A 20,117-nucleotide genomic window follows, 5' to 3' on the forward strand; every position below is an offset into this window, starting at 1 on the left:
AATGATGAAAAATTTTGAAAAAGAGTTTTCGATCATGTTCTTGGAGCTAGTTGGACTAGTACATGAATTATACAATGAAAGGCAAGCGGCCAAGCATGTGAATTCTATTCTAGTTATAGTTTTATTATAGTTAGTATGATAACAAAAGTTAGTGCATGCTATACAATCTGATTCTTTTTGAACTAACATTAACAAAGTAAATTAATTTAATTTTGGTAACATGTACAAGAATTCTAATGGTCTAAATTTCTAGTACCCTTGATATATCGGTGGCGGTGGTGACGGATAACGGTAACCAATACTAGGTGGAAGTATGATGTCATCGAATTTTGGTGGTGGTGGTATGGTTGGTGACGGCGGTGGTGGAGCGAATTTTGGTGGCGGTGGTGGTGCGTGAACCGGGGGTGGTTTAGGTTTAGGTACTTCAGGAACTGGTGTTGGTGGCGGTTTGCGAGTCGGTGTTGGTGGCGGTTGAACCGGCGCCGGAGGTGGTTGAACCGGTTTTGGCGGTGGCGGTTTTCTTTTTCGTGGTTTTCTTTTTTTAGCCTCTTCATCACTATCAATAGGTGATTTACATCCAACTGTTTCACAATCAATAGCCCGGTTTACTATCGGCAAACATTTCTTCTGTTTTCTCTGATCCGGTTTATTCGGCAAACAATTCTCCCGGATATCAAAAACCCGCTCCGGTTTATCACAACCCGGTTCTAACCCATTAAAATAATTATGAGAAAACGTAAAATTCACGAGTTTAGGCAATGAACAAACGTTATCAACCACTGTACCAATAAACTCATTATGCCCAATATCAATCATCTCAGCGCATTTCAAATTTTGAAATCCTTCTGGAATGGGCCCCACAAATTTATTCTTACTCAAATCCAAAACTGTTATATTTTCAAGTAATCCTAACTCATCCGGTAAACAACCCGAAAGTTTATTGTTTGTGAATATGAGTTCGTCTAAAGTAGTCATATCACCTATTGTTTTCGGTATGCAACCGTTTAAATCGTTATCTGCGAACACGATCACAGAAGCAGTCGAATTCCCGATGTTTTCAGGGATATTTGAGCAAAATCTGTTATCGTTTAAGAATATCGCGTCGAGGTCTTTATCGAATAGTTGAGGTGGTAACACACCTTCAAACTCGTTAAATCTAATATCTAAATACTTTAGTTTAGGCATTTCTAAGACAACATCGGGAAACGGGCCCACGAATCGATTATTACTTATGTCGAATTCGTGAAGGATCTCTAGATTTTTCAAGCAACGAGGGACAATTCCACAAAATCTATTTGAATTTATATGGAATATGCTAAGGTCAGATAATAACCATAGTTCCGAAGCGAGTTGGCCCGCTATATCACCGTGGTTTAGATCGATTCCAGCAACAGTCATTTCACTTGGATCATCGGGCGCTTTTTCACAAAATACGCCTTTATATGAACATACATCTACACCTTCCCAATTTGCAATCATGTTTTCGGGGTCTGAATAGATTACACTTTTCCATTCTTGTAACGCATAATACGCCTTTTTAAGCCTAGGATTAGGGAATTTTAACGTGGGGTCAACCTCTACTTCCCAAATTTCGGGTTCAGGGTCGGGTTTAGGTTCGGTTTCTTTGGTTTGGAATAGGTGACGACGCGTAATGGCTGATGTGTAAGCGTTGTTTAGCGGAAGAGATAATGTTCTTGAAGATATTATGGAGAAAAGGGAAAGGAAAAGAAAGCAACATAAGGCTTTCATATTGAAAGGTTTTGGGTATGGTCTAGTTTGGCCAAAAGTTGCTTATTGGAAATCTCCATACAAGGAATAATGGTAGAGGATGGTGTTATGGAATTGGAATCTAATTTTAGTAATGAATAAATCATTTTCATTAACCATAGAATCTACATTGTGAGTTAATTTCGAATGATACTGCTTAAATCTAGCATGGTAACTTTAACCAGAAATGGGGAACTACAGGTGGCCAAACTTTCTTCAGAAGATCATTTATAACAGAAGTTATGAAAGTTGTAGTTGAAGAAAGTAGGTACTACGGAAGTTACAGTTACCTAACCACTGGGTGGTGGTGAAGTGGTTAAGGTCTACCCTTTTAAAGTGGAGGTCATGAGTTCAAATTCATGGAGCTGAAAAAATTAGTCTCCTCGTGGCCACAGAGGTTTACCCGCTATAACTCTGGACTGCCCGCAAAGCGATTAGTCATCATGAGATTAGTCGGCTTGCAAAACGCTAGATATACCAAATAAAAGGTTACAGTTACCCATCTATGCTATTATGGGACATTTTTGTAATCAAGTACTTATTGGGCATCATCAACACACATCATTGTCTCGGGTAAATGAGGTGATTTTTCATGTTTATATTACTCAAAATGGTGAATATTTTTACTCGGGTGCAAGTTGCTTAAGTGGCTTAACTAAGTTATCCGATGATCGTTTGGACCCTTTTCATGACCACCTCAAGATGTGTTATTAGTGATGTTTAAACCCAAGATCTCTTGTGAGGTTTTGAACCTCAGACTATTTTGTAATCATAGCATATGGGGAGTAAAGCAAGGGAAATAGGAGTGAGTGACGCCAAGAGCATATACAACACGAAAGCAAGTATTATTATCACATGTACATCCCGTCTAATAGATTCACCGTTGATTATTTAATCAAGGAAGCAAATCAACGGGTTTTTTTTTTTAAAGACTTGTACTTCTAATTATTGATTTTGACAGTAAAAAACGAGCCCAAAGACCAAAAAGAAGAGCAACACACCTGATCAAACATATTCCTGCAGCTAGGGTAAAGAGTGTGAGAGAGGGGTTTTAGATATTAGCGGCATTAACACTCGAGTCTAGTTACCGTGGTTAACCTAGTCGAGATGATGATATGGGAAGGGTGGTTTTGGTTGACGACCGGAGTCTGGTCGTCGGCGAGGGAAAAACCTTACACGAAGTGTAGGTAAAACCCTAGATAATGGTGACGAAAGGCAAGAGCGGTGTCTCATATATCGTATGTGATGTTCTGTTCATAGGAGGTACCTCTCTATTTATATTTTATAGAGAGAATTAAGGTTTAGGAGGAAAGGCGGTGGGCGACCCACAAGTCAAGCCCAAGGGCTAGCCTGATGTGAAAATACTCACATCATCAACACCAATATCATGAATATCAACAAATATTTACAAATAGTACATTTTAGGACTTGAACCTACAACTTGTTATTAACCCAATACTAATATTGTTAGGTCAATGGCTTTTTGGTTGGGAAAATCATTAAAGCGTTGATCATACATGAAGTTTTTTTTGGCGAAAAAAAAAAAACGAAAACTAAATATATTGTAACATCCCGCCTTTTTCCATTTACTTTTCCGTTATACTAATATAAAGTTCGTTATATGTTTATAACATCTCCCGTTGATGCGCGTTTTAAATTATCTCGTTTAGGTAATTCCCGCACCCGAACGAAAGTTGAGGGACTAAACTTGACAAGGGATCAAACCCTTGACTAGGTCAATGGGTCAAACCCCTTTCACCCATTCATTTCATCTCCATCTCTCTCTCTCTTTCTCTCTAGCAAGAACACACACACCCAAAACCAAATTCATTCAATCATCATCTAAATTTGATCTAGGAGGCTTACAACAAAATAAACTACATATTTGTGATCCTCTCTTCATCCTCTTCATTTTGGTACCAACTTCATCTCATTTGGGTAACTTTCTAAAATCACTAGATTTTGTGTTCTTGATGTTTTTAACTTATAAAAGTGTTAATTAGTGTCTATGGCTCAAGTCTAACATGAATATATAATTTGTATGCTCGATCTCGTTGTTTTAGTGTAACTAGCATGAACTTGAATTTTGGTGTGTTGTTCTTGAATTTTGGATGATCATATGTTGTTAGATGTTAAAAGTTCATGTTCTAATTGTGTTCCTAGTATCATTAGCTTCATTTTGATGTATAGATTGATTTAAGAAACTTCATAAACGCGATTATTGATTTTGTGAACTTTTGGTTAGGGTTGACAACTCTTAAAACGAACTTTTGATGCGTTGAATGCTTGTTAATGTTATTGATAAGTGTTTAGTTGTGTTACATGTTTCATTACCTTCAAAACGGCATATCATATGTATAAATTGGATTCCCGAAACTTAAATTTCAATTGATAAACTTGAAACTTGAAAATAAACCTCTATTGATCACTTGACGGGATTTCGGTTATAGTATATGATGTTTTTGCTTGATGAAAAGTGCTTAGTTGCGTTCCTTGTCGAAAGAGCTTTCCGATGATATAAAATACATGTTCTAATTGTTTGCGGATCATAAAATGTGATTGTTTGTGTTTTGGTTCGTCCATTTGAGGAATACAGCAAACAGGGCCTGGGAAAAGATCAGGACGCCGTCCAGATACTTGGGACGCCGTCCCACCTTTTGAACCGGGACGCCGTCTAGCTTCTCGGGACGCCGTCCCAACCTTAAAACCGGGACGCCGTCTAGCCATTTGGGACGCCGTCCCATTTGGCTAAAACTGGCTGTTTGCTTTGGTCATTTGACATGAAAATGTTTGCTATGCTACGGACCTCCGATTAACATGAAACTTGGCCAACATGCTCATATATGATTATATAACTTAGAAAAATTGTAGGATACCCAACCCGACCCCGTTGACTTTTCTGTTGACTTTGACCCGACCAAGTTGACTTTTAATCAAACTTAACCAAATAATTGTGCAATCGTTCTAACATGTTTTTATACTTGTACCTTGCATGAAACATGACAATTTGATTCACATGCTATTATGATCGAGTCTTAACGAGCCATAGGACTAATTGAACATCTTTGACCTATTGTGTTTACCGTTATTGATACAAACCTATTGTTTAGGTCAAGACTAGCATTGTTCTTTGCACACGTTTACTTGTCGAAGTACTTTACTACTCGTGCACTCAAGGTGAGATCATAGTCCCACTTTTACTCTTTTTGAACTTACATTTGGGATGAGAAAACATAAACATTTCTTTACTAAGTGAACACAAGTACAGGAAAACAAACATTCTACATACGAGTTTAGAACAAAATCCTCAATTCGATTATCATTAGTTACACTTGCCGGGTGTAAGCGAGAACTTATGTTGTATGGATCCATATGGGTTTGACAAACCCTCATTCAAACGGTTCGCTACCGTTTACGAATGAAATATATTTTCGAGAAACAGTGTATGTTCTAGCACTAAGTGATGGGGTTCAATGGAAGGAAATGTTAAGCATTGATAATTGGGTGCTCGTGAAACAAACTTTTGGAATGTATTACTATTATTTCATTGATGCAAATCTTGTGGTTCACTTGTACTTACTTACTCAAACCTATGATTTCACCAACGTTTTCGTTGACAGATTTCTATGTTTTTCTCAGGTCCTTGAACGATACATGATACATGCTTCCGCTCATTATTTGATACTTGCATTGGATGTCGAGTATATGTGCATTTCATGGAGCGTCTTTTGACTTTACTTTAAACCGTGTCGCCTAGATTTCATTCGCATTATAACGTTGTAACTTAACTATTGGTTGAACAATTCTTGTAAACTTTGGGAACAATCTTTATTTTGAAATGAAGGCGACATATTTTGGTCAAACTTTGTCTTAAAGACTTATGACCACGTAACGGGACCTAAGTAGACGGCGCCGTCAAACATGATTTGGTCGGGTCGCTACAGATGGTATCAGAGCGTTGGTTGTAGGGATTTAGAGTTCATTGGTGTCGACCCCGAGTCATAGGGTACATTGGTGAGTCTAGACTACAACCGGCATATAGACTTGAAGTAGGAATTACTTGACTACTTGTGCATTTATACTCGAACGCTTCTACTCATATCTACTCTTAGTTCATCTTAATCTCACGTTGTTTAATTTGATTGACACGCCACCTTGACTATATGAAATGATGTCGAATGCACATATGAATCAGGGTAATATAATTTCCGGGATTATATTACGGTGACTCATATGAATGTTCCGACATTATGACATAAAGAATTTAAGGCGAGTCGAGGAAAAACTTCTCTTTATCTTTATTCTATATCACGGTTAGTATTATTGAGAATACTAATCAATGATATTCTTGTGTCTTGAAGGAACAATGGCTCCTCGTCGTGTACGCCGCAATGAAACTCCCGAACAAGCTCTCGAACGGATGATAGCTACCGCCGTAGATGCGGCCATGGCCGGTCACTCATCCAACAACAATAATAATAACAACCACAACAACAACAACAACAACAACAACAATGGAGCCGGAAACTCAAACGAGGGATGCTCCTATAAAGCTTTCATGGGGTGCAAACCTCACACTTTTGACGGAACCGGGGGACCGGTCGTGCTCACCCGATGGTTTGAGCAAACGGAAGCCGTCTTTAGCATAAGCGGTTGTCGGGACCAAGACAAGGTCAAATACTCCACTCACACTTTCTCCGGAATTGCTCTAACATGGTGGAACACCTATGTTCAATCGGTGGGTACCGATGAGGCTCATGCCCTCTCTTGGGCCGATCTAAAGGAAAAGATGATTGTTGAATATTTTCCGCGCGAAGAAACTCGAAAGCTTGAGGAAGAACTAAGAGCTTTGAAAGCGGTCGGAAACGATCTTAAAGCTTATAATCAACGCTTCGCCGAACTATCCTTGATGTGTCCTAATCTTGTTAACCCCGAATCTCAAAGGATTGAGCTCTACATGCTCGGTCTTCCAAAAAGCATCAAACAAGGGGTGATGTCATCCAAACCCACTACTCATCAAGCCGCTATGAACATGGCTCGCCAACTAATTGAAACGGTTGACGAAATCGTAGTTCCGGCACCTAAGGCCGAGGATAAATCGGGCGGCAACAAAAGAAAGTGGGAACCCTCCCAATCAAGCAACAACAACTTTGCCAAGAAATCTTTCACTTCCGACGGCAAGAAGGGTTATGCCGGGAATCTACCTCTTTGCAACAAATGCAACAAACATCACTTTGGTGAATGTGGCAAGTTAATTTGCCACCGGTGCCAAGGAGTTGGTCATAAGGCCAACGATTGTAAAAGTGCCACTCCCGTTGCTCGAAAGTGGCCCAATGCACCAAAGACGGGCACTTGTTACGAATGTGGTCAAACGGGTCATTATAGAAATGCATGCCCGAAAAGGAAAGATAACACCAATACGCGCGGCCGAGCTTTCAACATCAACACCGAGGAAGCCCGGGATAACACTGAACTAGTCACGGGTACGTTTCTTCTCAACAATTCTTATGTCTCCTGTTTATTCGATTCGGGTGCCGATAAATGCTTTGTATCCAAGACTTTGACTCATTCTTTTAGCACTCCACCTCTTCCATTAGATACCACTTATACCATTGAAGTGGCTAACGGGAAACTATTAAGTGCCAACACATATTACCGGGGGTGTACGTTAAACATTTTGGGTAAGGAATTTGAAATTGACTTGATACCCATGGAACTAGGAAGCTTTGATGTAATAATCGGTATGAATTGGTTAGCCAAAACGAAATCTCACATTCTTTGTGATCTTAACGCAATCCGAATTCCTATCGAGAATGGTGAACCTTTGATCGTCTATGGCGATAAGAGTTGCACCGGACTCAACCTCGTTTCGTGTGTTAAAGTTAGAAAACTACTCCGTAAGGGTTGTTTTGCGATCCTTGCTCACGTTAAGAAAGTCGAGTCCGATGAGAAGCCCATCGATGATGTGCCAATTGTTAGTGACTATTCCGATGTATTTCCCGACGAATTGCCGGGTCTTCCGCCTCATCGACTGGTTGAATTCCAAATCGATCTTATTCCGGGAGCCGCACCCGTAGCACGTGCATTATATATAGACTCGCTCCATCTGAAATGCAAGAATTGCAAAGTCAAATCCAAGAACTACTTGATCGTGGTTTTATCCAACCTAGCCATTCACCTTGGGGCGCTCCGATTTTGTTTGTTAAAAAGAAAGACGGATCCCTACGAATGTGCATTGATTATCGTGAACTAAATAAATTGACGGTTAAGAACCGATATCCTCTTCCTCGCATCGATGACCTCTTTGATCAACTACAAGGGTCTTGTGTATATTCGAAAATCGATCTCCGCTCGGGTTATCATCAATTAAGGGTTAAGGGGGAAGATGTCTCCAAAACCGCTTTCCGGACTCGCTATGGTAGTTATGAATTCCTCGTCATGCCATTTGGTCTCACTAACGCACCGGCGGTGTTCATGGATCTTATGAACCGCGTGTGCAAACCGTATCTCGATAAATTTGTTATTGTGTTCATCGATGATATATTGATCTATTCTAAAAATGAAGAAGAGCACGAACAACATCTCCGACTTGTGCTTGAACTTTTAAGACAAGAACAACTCTATGCCAAATTCTCCAAGTGTGAATTTTGGTTAAAGGAAGTTCAATTTCTTGGTCATGTTGTAAGTGATCAAGGTATTAAAGTCGATCCCACGAAAATCGAAGCCATTAGTAAATGGGAGACTCCTACTACTCCTACTCACATTCGTCAATTCTTGGGTCTCGCCGGGTACTATCGTAGATTCATCGAAAATTTCTCTTTGGTTGCACGTCCTCTAACCGCATTGACTCATAAGGGAAAGAAATTCATTTGGGCGACCGAACATGAATCCGCATTCCAAATCTTGAAAACGAAGCTAACCACCGCTCCTATCTTGTCACTTCCCGAAGGCAATGATGACTTTGTTGTATATTGCGATGCCTCAAAACATGGTTTTGGGTGTGTATTGATGCAACGAACGAAAGTCATTGCTTATGCTTCTCGACAACTCAAAATTCATGAACGAAACTATACGACACATGATCTCGAACTCGGAGCCGTTGTCTTTGCACTTAAAATGTGGAGACACTATCTTTATGGAACCAAGAGTACTATCTTCACCGATCACAAAAGCCTTCAACACATTTTCGATCAAAAGCAACTAAACATGAGACAACGAAGGTGGATTGAAACCTTAAACGATTACGATTGCGAGCTTCGTTACCATCCCGGGAAGGCAAATGTAGTAGCCGATGCCTTAAGTCGAAAAGAAAGAGCGGTGCCTCTCCGTGTCCGAGCTTTAAACATCACCATTCACACCAACCTTAATAGCCAAATTCGGGTAGCCCAAGATGAGGCTCTCAAGGATGAAAACATCTCTCTCGAACACTTGAACGTCCTCACCTCTCGATTCGAAGTTAAAGAAACCGGACTCCGATATTTCGCCGGAAGAATTTGGGTGCCTAGTTATGGGGATCTACGAAGTCTTATTTTAGATGAAGCCCATAAGTCACGATACTCGATTCACCCCGGTGCCAATAAGATGTACCACGACCTTAAACAACTATATTGGTGGCCGAACATCAAAAGGGACGTAGCTACTTATGTTTCCAAGTGTTTGACATGTTCCAAAGTCAAAGCCGAACACCAAAGACCGTCCGGATTACTTCAACAACCCGAGATCCCGCAATGGAAGTGGGAAAGGATAACGATGGATTTTATCACCAAGCTACCAAAAACGACGGGCGGTTATGATACCATTTGGGTTATTGTTGACCGTCTCACCAAATCCGCACACTTCCTTGCCATGAAAGAAACGGACAAAATGGAGAAACTTGCAAAACTTTACATTAAGGAGATCGTAGCCCGACACGGTGTACCATTATCGATTATCTCCGACCGAGATGGCCGTTTCGTTTCTAGATTTTGGCGTACATTGCAAGAAGCGTTGGGAACGCGTTTAGACATGAGCACCGCATATCATCCTCAAACCGATGGACAAAGCGAACGTACAATTCAAACCTTAGAGGACATGTTACGAGCTTGCGTGGTTGATTTCGGAAAAGCTTGGGACAAGCACTTACCTCTCGCCGAGTTCTCTTACAACAATAGTTATCACGCGAGTATTAAAGCCGCACCTTTTGAAGCGCTATATGGCCGCAAATGTCGTTCACCTCTTTGTTGGGCCGAGGTAGGCGACGTGCAAATCACCGGACCCGAACTCATTCACGAAACCACCGAGAAAATCGTTCAAATCCGAGATAGGCTTAGGACGGCCCGAAGTCGTCAAAAGAGCTATACCGACAAACGACGCAACGATCTTGAATTTCAAGTCGGTGACCGAGTAATGTTAAAAGTCGCACCTTGGAAGGGTGTAATCCGTTTTGGGAAACGCGGGAAGCTAAATCCGCGGTATATTGGTCCTTTCGAAATCTTGGAGCGTATCGGAACCGTTGCTTATCGTTTAGATCTTCCGCCTCAATTGAACTCCGTTCATCCTACCTTCCATGTATCTAACTTGAAAAAGTGTCTTGCCGAACCCGATATCGTCATCCCTCTCGAAGAACTTACTATTGATGACAAACTTCATTTTGTGGAGGAACCGGTTGAAATTGTGGACACCTCCGTCAAGACATTGAAACAAAGCCGAATCCCGATTGTCAAGGTTCGTTGGAATGCCAAAAGAGGACCCGAGTTTACTTGGGAAAGACAAGATCAAATGCAAAGGAAGTATCCTCATCTATTCGTGAATTCGGAAACGCAAGATCTCGAGGAAGAAACAACGACTACTACGCCTACTTAAATTTCGGGACGAAATTTCTTTTAAGGAGTAGGTAATGTAACATCCCGCCTTTTTCCATTTACTTTTCCGTTATACTAATATAAAGTTCGTTATATGTTTATAACATCTCCCGTTGATGCGCGTTTTAAATTATCTCGTTTAGGTAATTCCCGCACCCGAACGAAAGTTGAGGGACTAAACTTGACAAGGGATCAAACCCTTGACTAGGTCAATGGGTCAAACCCCTTTCACCCATTCATTTCATCTCCATCTCTCTCTCTCTTTCTCTCTAGCAAGAACACACACACCCAAAACCAAATTCATTCAATCATCATCTAAATTTGATCTAGGAGGCTTACAACAAAATAAACTACATATTTGTGATCCTCTCTTCATCCTCTTCATTTTGGTACCAACTTCATCTCATTTGGGTAACTTTCTAAAATCACTAGATTTTGTGTTCTTGATGTTTTTAACTTATAAAAGTGTTAATTAGTGTCTATGGCTCAAGTCTAACATGAATATATAATTTGTATGCTCGATCTCGTTGTTTTAGTGTAACTAGCATGAACTTGAATTTTGGTGTGTTGTTCTTGAATTTTGGATGATCATATGTTGTTAGATGTTAAAAGTTCATGTTCTAATTGTGTTCCTAGTATCATTAGCTTCATTTTGATGTATAGATTGATTTAAGAAACTTCATAAACGCGATTATTGATTTTGTGAACTTTTGGTTAGGGTTGACAACTCTTAAAACGAACTTTTGATGCGTTGAATGCTTGTTAATGTTATTGATAAGTGTTTAGTTGTGTTACATGTTTCATTACCTTCAAAACGGCATATCATATGTATAAATTGGATTCCCGAAACTTAAATTTCAATTGATAAACTTGAAACTTGAAAATAAACCTCTATTGATCACTTGACGGGATTTCGGTTATAGTATATGATGTTTTTGCTTGATGAAAAGTGCTTAGTTGCGTTCCTTGTCGAAAGAGCTTTCCGATGATATAAAATACATGTTCTAATTGTTTGCGGATCATAAAATGTGATTGTTTGTGTTTTGGTTCGTCCATTTGAGGAATACAGCAAACAGGGCCTGGGAAAAGATCAGGACGCCGTCCAGATACTTGGGACGCCGTCCCACCTTTTGAACCGGGACGCCGTCTAGCTTCTCGGGACGCCGTCCCAACCTTAAAACCGGGACGCCGTCTAGCCATTTGGGACGCCGTCCCATTTGGCTAAAACTGGCTGTTTGCTTTGGTCATTTGACATGAAAATGTTTGCTATGCTACGGACCTCCGATTAACATGAAACTTGGCCAACATGCTCATATATGATTATATAACTTAGAAAAATTGTAGGATACCCAACCCGACCCCGTTGACTTTTCTGTTGACTTTGACCCGACCAAGTTGACTTTTAATCAAACTTAACCAAATAATTGTGCAATCGTTCTAACATGTTTTTATACTTGTACCTTGCATGAAACATGACAATTTGATTCACATGCTATTATGATCGAGTCTTAACGAGCCATAGGACTAATTGAACATCTTTGACCTATTGTGTTTACCGTTATTGATACAAACCTATTGTTTAGGTCAAGACTAGCATTGTTCTTTGCACACGTTTACTTGTCGAAGTACTTTACTACTCGTGCACTCAAGGTGAGATCATAGTCCCACTTTTACTCTTTTTGAACTTACATTTGGGATGAGGAAACATAAACATTTCTTTACTAAGTGAACACAAGTACAGGAAAACAAACATTCTACATACGAGTTTAGAACAAAATCCTCAATTCGATTATCATTAGTTACACTTGCCGGGTGTAAGCGAGAACTTATGTTGTATGGATCCATATGGGTTTGACAAACCCTCATTCAAACGGTTCGCTACCGTTTACGAATGAAATATATTTTCGAGAAACAGTGTATGTTCTAGCACTAAGTGATGGGGTTCAATGGAAGGAAATGTTAAGCATTGATAATTGGGTGCTCGTGAAACAAACTTTTGGAATGTATTACTATTATTTCATTGATGCAAATCTTGTGGTTCACTTGTACTTACTTACTCAAACCTATGATTTCACCAACGTTTTCGTTGACAGATTTCTATGTTTTTCTCAGGTCCTTGAACGATACATGATACATGCTTCCGCTCATTATTTGATACTTGCATTGGATGTCGAGTATATGTGCATTTCATGGAGCGTCTTTTGACTTTACTTTAAACCGTGTCGCCTAGATTTCATTCGCATTATAACGTTGTAACTTAACTATTGGTTGAACAATTCTTGTAAACTTTGGGAACAATCTTTATTTTGAAATGAAGGCGACATATTTTGGTCAAACTTTGTCTTAAAGACTTATGACCACGTAACGGGACCTAAGTAGACGGCGCCGTCAAACATGATTTGGTCGGGTCGCTACATATATGACTATGAACTTTCATCTAAAAAAGAAAGAACCAACCAACTATTACAAGTGACAAAACGTTAAGGCTTGAAACTAGAAAATCAACAAAACCAAACTACTAGCTAAGTAGCTAATGCTATTTAGCCTAAACGTGACAAAAACCTACAACGATTTACTACCGAACCAACCACCAACAAGAGGGATCCTGACCAAAAACTACACAAACAAACTAAAAAAGAAAACAACTAACCGAAATCAACAAACTCCAAAACCAACTAAACATAAACGAACAAAAATCAAACCATGGCAAGAGAACAACGTCACTGACTCACTGGAGCTCATTTGGCCAATTGAGTATTTGAGTTTTAAAAGGTCATTTTATGTTGCATCTGTTACCTTGCATGTGTTAACATCACCTTTTTTTTTTTTTTACTGAAGAAATTCAAAAAGCCTTATAAAGCCATTAGAACCGGTTATCAACTTGATATGGTAGTGGGGGTTATAAACCATATCACATATATTTTATGTGATATTTAGCTGAATTACTGCTCTTACGACAATTCTTAAACAAATAACATGGATATTGATTTGCAGTCTTGTGGTCGTTTACTACAAACAATCACATCCAAATTATTGATCAAAAAAGGGAAGCAAATACACCTCTTGTTTCTCAAAACAGGTGTCTTTCCGTTTTCAATCACTTTCGCAAACCGAATCCTACAAATGTACACCAGGTGTGACTACTTAGAGGATGCCCGCAAACTGTTCGACGAAATGCCTCAAAGAAATTGCTTTACTTGGAACTCCCTGCTTGAAGGCTACGTGAAATCACGAAACGAACAAGAGTCGTTGCATTTGTTTTACGCAATGCCGGAAAAGAACAGCTTCTCTTGGAACATGATTGTTTCAATGTATGTTAAGGCTGCTAAATTGAAACTAGCAAGAAAGTTTTTTGATGAGATGCCAATGAAAAATGGGGTTGCTTGGAATTCAATGATTCATGGTTACGCTGAAAATGGGAGACCTGTTGAAGCACTTAGTTTGTTTAATGATGTGAAATCGGGTTGTTATGGACCGTACCAAGTCGATGTGTATGTTTTGGCTACCGTGTTTGGTGCTTGTACTGAATTGGTGGCTCTTAAAATGGGAAAAACAATTCATGCTTGTGTGATTGTTAACGGGGTCGAGTTTGACTCGGTATTGGGAAGTTCAGTTGTCAACATGTATGGAAAATGTGGCGATTTAAATAACGCAAATTTGGTGCTAAATAGTTTGTCGTACATTGATGATTTCTCTCTTTCGTCATTGATCTCTGCGTACTCCAATAGTGGCAAAGTTACTAATGCAAAAAAGATTTTTTCTTTGAAAAGTAACCCTTGTGTTGTTCTATGGAATGCTTTAATTTCGGGTTACATTGTTAATAATATGGCAATGGAAGCACTTTTTTTATACGGTGAAATGAGACGATCTGGAACTCGAGAAGATACCTCTACAATTGCAACTGTTTTAACTGCTTGTGATTGTTTAGGTATTGTTATTTATGGGACGCAAATGCACGCTCATGCTTGTAAATTCGGAGTAATCCATGATCGTATAGTCGCATCTGTGCTTATTGACACTTACACCAAGTGTGGAAGGCCTGATTACGCTTGTGAGTTATTTAGCGAGTTAAGCACATATGACACGGTCTTGCTGAATTCAATGATTACAGTTTATAGTTCTTGTGGGAGGATCGAAGATGCTAAAAAGGTTTTTAATAATATTGCATCTAAAAGTTTAATCTCATGGAACTCAATGATATCTGGGTTAAGTCAAAACGGTTACCCAACTGAAGCAATTGCTTGTTTTCGCGAACTGAATCAAAAAGGATTCAAGTTGGACAGATTTAGTCTAGCCAGTGTGATTAGCACGTGTGGGACCATTTGTTCACTTGAACTTGGTGAACAGTTATTTGCTAAAGCTACTATTATTGGCCTTGAATCTGATAAAATTGTTTTGACTTCACTTGTTGACTTTTATTGCAAATGTGGGCTTGTTCATAACGGTCAAAAAATCTTTGACCAGATATTACACGTTGACCAAGCTTCATGGAACTCAATGTTGATGGGTTACGCTACAAACGGTTATGGAATCGAAGCATTGGATTTATTCAATAATATGAGAAGATTAGGTGTCATGCCTACAGATATAACGTTTACTGCGGTCTTGTCTGTGTGTGATCATTGCGGTTTATTAGAAGAGGGGTTGAAATGGTTTCACGCAATGAAAAACGATTACTTTATTGATCCGGGAATTGAACATTATTCATGCATGATAGATCTTTTTGCGCGAGTTGGTCGTCTTGAGGAAGCTATAAATTTGCTTACTTGTATGCCTTTTGATGCTGATGTAAGCATTTGGTCATCGATTTTAAGAGGGTGTTTAGCTAATGGAGACACTATTTTAGGAAAGAAAGTAGCAGAGAAAATAATTACGATTGATCCGAAAAATGCAGATGCGTATGTGCAACTATCAAGCGTTTTTGCTACTGCTGGGAATTGGAATAGCTCAGAGGAAGTAAGAAAGTTAATTACAACCGAGCGAATACAGAAAGTTCCTGGTACAAGTTGGATTGACTGTTGAGAAAACACGAATGGGTATGTATAGTTAAAGTGTACATATATATAATTCATACTTATGTTCAATAGATAGATTAAAGGCATGTTTTCTTTCCACTTAATTATCTATTTCAGTATAGGTCTTAATTCAATAAGTAAAATAGTTGTTTCTTTGTCACTTAATTTGAAAAATAGTCTGTTTGTACGTTGTAGGAGACATAGAAACAGATACCTCTTTCCAAAAGAGGCATATGAAAACAACACTTAATACATATGTAAACTTGAGATTAATATAATAAACTATCGTTCATTCATTCTTTATTTTCATCGTTATCCATAAGCATAAGCTGGATAGATATATATATATATATATATATATACATGAGAACACTACACATGCTTCAGCTACTACCTACCAAAGACAATAATAATAAATAGCATGGCGTGCACCGAATACATTAAATGCACCGACTACATTAAATGCGTATCCAACTACCTACATAATCTTACACTCCCCCTCAAACTGGAGCATAGATATTGATCATGCCCAGCTTGCCACAAAACCGTCGGATACAATTTCCTGGTAATGCTTTGGTGAATATATCGGCCAACTGTTCATTACTTTTGATATGAGGTATTCTGATAATCCCTTCTTCTAACTTTTCTCGAGTGAAATGACAGTCAACTTCTATATGTTTAGTTCTTTCATGAAAGACAGGGTTGTTTGCAATATGAATAGCTGCTTTGTTATCACCCCACAGGTTCATTGGCTCGGACTGAGCAAAACCAATCTCGCCAAGAATATTACGAATCCATATAAGTTCACGAGTAGTTTGTGCCATAGCTCGATACTCGGATTCCGCACTTGAACGAGATACCACCTTCTGTTTCTTACTTCTCCAAGATACAAGATTTCCTCCAACAAAGACACAATAACCTGTTGTAGACCGTTTAGTTGTGGGATCACCATTATAATCAGCATCAGAAAAACCTTCAATGGTGTGATGACCATGATTTTGGTACAAGATACCGCGACCCAGAGTACCTTTCAAGTACTTCAAAATATGAGTGACAGCATCCCAATGTGAAGTTCTTGGAGATGATAAAAACTGACTAACAACACTCACGGGAAAGGCAATATCAGGATGAGTGAGAGTTAGATAATTCAATTTGCCGACGATTCTTCTATACTTTTCTGGATTGATGAATAGATCTCCGTCATCAGCCTTCAACTTCATATTCGGTATCATTGGTGCCTCACAAGATTTTGTGTTAATCATACCAGAATCATTAAGAACATCTAAACAATACTTTCTTTGAGATAAGAAGATGCCTTTTTTATTTCGAGAGACTTCAATACCAAGAAAATATTTCAAAGGACCAAGATCTTTTGTTTGAAATTGAGTACTTAAGAACCTTTTCAACCTGTTAATCCCTTCTTTTTCACTCCCGGTAATTATAATATCATCCACATAAACGACAAGTAAAATACACCCAGATTTTGATGAGGCGAAAAATACCGAGTGATCATATGCACTCCTTTTTAGGCCGAAGTCCCTAACTACCGAATTAAACTTTCCGAACCAGGCACGAGGAGATTGTTTCAAACCATATATTGCTTTTCGTAATTTGCATACTTTACCAGACTCCCCCTGAGCAACAAACCCAGGTGGTTGCTCCATATAGACATCTTCCTGCAAATTTCCATGTAAAAACGCATTTTTCACATCAAGTTGATGAAGTGTCCACTGATACGTAGCAGCTAAAGAGATGAATAATCTAATAGAAGTGAGTTTAGCAACAGGAGAAAAAGTCTCAGAATAATCCACCCCATATGTTTGAGCATAACCTTTAGCAACTAACCGAGCTTTTAATCGTGCCAGAGAACCATCAGGATTAACCTTAATTGTGAAAACCCACTTACAACCAATTACCTTCTTTGAAACAGGTAAGTCAACTAATGCCCAAGTGCCATTATGATCAAGTGCTTTCATTTCCTCAAACATAGCGGCACGCCATCCAGAATGAGCTAAAGCTTCACCAACAGTTTTCGGAATGGAAACAGATTCTAAAGTGGCAACAAAAGAGCGAGAAGATACTGACAATTTATCATAAGAGACAAAGGAAGCAATAGGATAAGTACATGTACATTTACCTTTTCGAAGAGCGATAGGTATATCAGAATCTGAATCAAACGATTGAGTATCATGAGTATCACTGGCAACATTATTTGACTCATCAGGTGGATCTGTCGACGAAGATTGTGGTACAGGAGCGGGCTCTGATGTGTGACGGGGACGCCGACTGTATACATATTGAAGGTGATCAGTTTGTTCTGGTGGTGCAGGATCTGGTGTGTGATCTGGTGTGGAATTCGGTGTGGGATCTGGTGTTGGTGTGACGTCTGGGGTAGGATTTGGTGTGGGATCTGGTGTGACATTTGGTGTGGTACTTGGTGTGGGATCTGGTGTGACATCTGGTGTGGTACTTGATGTAGAATCATATGTGACATCTGGTGTGGGATTTGGTGTGGGATTGTTTATAGTATATCTCAATAAGTCATCACTCTCCTCATGATTGCGAGAAATAGATGTGGGAAAGAAAGGTAATTCTTCTTGAAATGTGACGTCTCTGGAAATAACGTAGCGTCGGAGAGTAGGTGAAAAACATCTATACCCTTTTTGAATACGAGAGTATCCTAGAAAGACACACTTAATAGACTTAGGATCTAATTTAGTTAGGTGAGGTCGAGTTGTTGAGTCCCCAAAATAATTAAGGATTTAATTATGACAAAACAATATTTATTTGCACTAAAGTGTTATGTGCAGCCAGCACACGTTTGTTTATGTATAGTCAGCTAATATAGCTGTGTCGAGTGTTTAGTATGCTGCCTAGTCTATCAGCACAAGGTAGATATGTATTCTTCGAATCAGCACAGGATGTGCACCCAGCAAATCAAGAATATCAAGTGACTCAGCATATGAAGGACCAGTAAGTCTGGATATTAGCATACAACACAAGACAGCCATGCTCCATTACAAGCATGGTAGTTTCCCAGAGTGGTCTACATCAACGCACTATTCAACAGAAGTCGAAGACAAAGTTGAACAGAAAAGGACAGGAGTCGGCGGCTGACAAGTGACCTTACAAGACCACGTGGGAATGCAGAAGTGGAACGCATGTGCAGACATGTGTTATACTTTAATCATACCTAGGGAACACAACATTCCATTTGTTTAAATCAAATGGTAGTGCCAAACCGAATGGGTGTGTTCCAGCAAATAGCTACCTAAGAGGAAAGAAGGAAAGCACGCCTTCTGACACAATTGTCCCCACAAGTACAAAGCATCCAATGTACTAGTGGACAATAGATTAATTACACGGTTAATAGAACTACTATATATATTGTTGCATCCACTATTGTAAAAACTAGTGGTGTGGGTTTATCTGTTAGAGTCAAAACCGTGTAATAGCTTTAGTTTATCTCTTAGCTATAATCTAGGTAATCTGTATCAACCAACTATCATTTCCGCCAAGGATAGTTGTGATTCTTTCTGATTTAATCAATAAAGAATAACAGTTGAAAATTACCTGTGACTCTATCTTATTTACTACAGAATACTAAACGTGATTAACTGACTAGTTAATTAAGAAAAGAATTGTATTCACCCCCCCTCTACAATACTCCTGTTGTTATTAAGGGACCAACAACTGGTATCAGAGCTTCAGTCTTGATAATTAATATCTTGGATCTGAATTCTCTTATGGCTTCGTATTCAAACTCAGCTTATCTTGAGAATGGCTCGTCTAACAGACCACCTAAGTTTGATGAAGATGAGTATGAAACCTGGAAGGCAAGGTTCATGCTCCATCTTGAGTCTGTGGATTCACTCATGCCTGGAATTGCCAAAAATGGCCCTTTTGTTCCCACTGAGACAGTTGGTAGTGCACCAGCAACAGCTGACACTCCTGCCATCCCTGGCAGAGAGGTTATTCTCACTCCCTCTAGATGGGATGATGAGGATAAACGTCGAGTTGGTCTTGACCCTAAAATCAGAACCTTGTTAGCCATAACTTTGCCTAACCCACTGTTCAAACTGATCAAGGGAAAAGAAAATGCTAAGCTTATGCTTGACTACCTAGATGTCACCTATGAGGGTATGGGAGAAGTTAGGCAGAACAGGATGATTGCTCTTAAAAGAGAATATGAAATGTTCTTTGCCTATAAGAATGAAACCCTTAAGCAAACCTTCATTAGGTTTAACTCTTTGATAGCAGACCTGACCACTTTAAATGTAACCTACACTGAATTTGAACAAGTGAACAAATTCATTGATGCACTGCCATCTAAATGGAAACCTGTTACTGACCCATTAAGAACCACACAGACCCTAAAGAACTTTAACCTGTCTTCTCTCTACAGTTCCCTTTGGAATCATGAGAAGGCAGAAGCCAAGTTTGAACTTAACATGAAGGAAAACTTTAGGTCTGCCCCCACCACTTCAAAATCATC

General features: G+C 39.3%; 2 protein-coding genes across 2 annotated transcripts; one reads left to right on the top strand and one right to left on the bottom strand.

Annotated features, from left to right (window-relative positions):
• Positions 1–249: 249 nt before the first annotated feature.
• On the bottom strand, positions 250–1,749 carry LOC139893481 (pollen-specific leucine-rich repeat extensin-like protein 1). Its single transcript, XM_071876643.1, has one exon. It carries the CDS (start codon positions 1,747–1,749, stop codon positions 250–252), a length of 1,500 nt encoding a protein of 499 aa, XP_071732744.1.
• Positions 1,750–13,583: 11,834 nt separating this feature from the next.
• LOC139890948 (putative pentatricopeptide repeat-containing protein At1g77010, mitochondrial) lies at positions 13,584–15,863 on the top strand. The gene has a single exon (XM_071873879.1). The coding sequence runs from the start codon at positions 13,584–13,586 to the stop codon at positions 15,627–15,629; it is 2,046 nt and encodes a 681-aa protein (XP_071729980.1). The 3' UTR covers positions 15,630–15,863.
• Positions 15,864–20,117: the final 4,254 nt, after the last annotated feature.

The sequence above is a fragment of the Rutidosis leptorrhynchoides genome, chromosome 2, assembly GCF_046630445.1.
Source record: "Rutidosis leptorrhynchoides isolate AG116_Rl617_1_P2 chromosome 2, CSIRO_AGI_Rlap_v1, whole genome shotgun sequence".
NCBI lineage: Eukaryota > Viridiplantae > Streptophyta > Magnoliopsida > Asterales > Asteraceae > Rutidosis > Rutidosis leptorrhynchoides.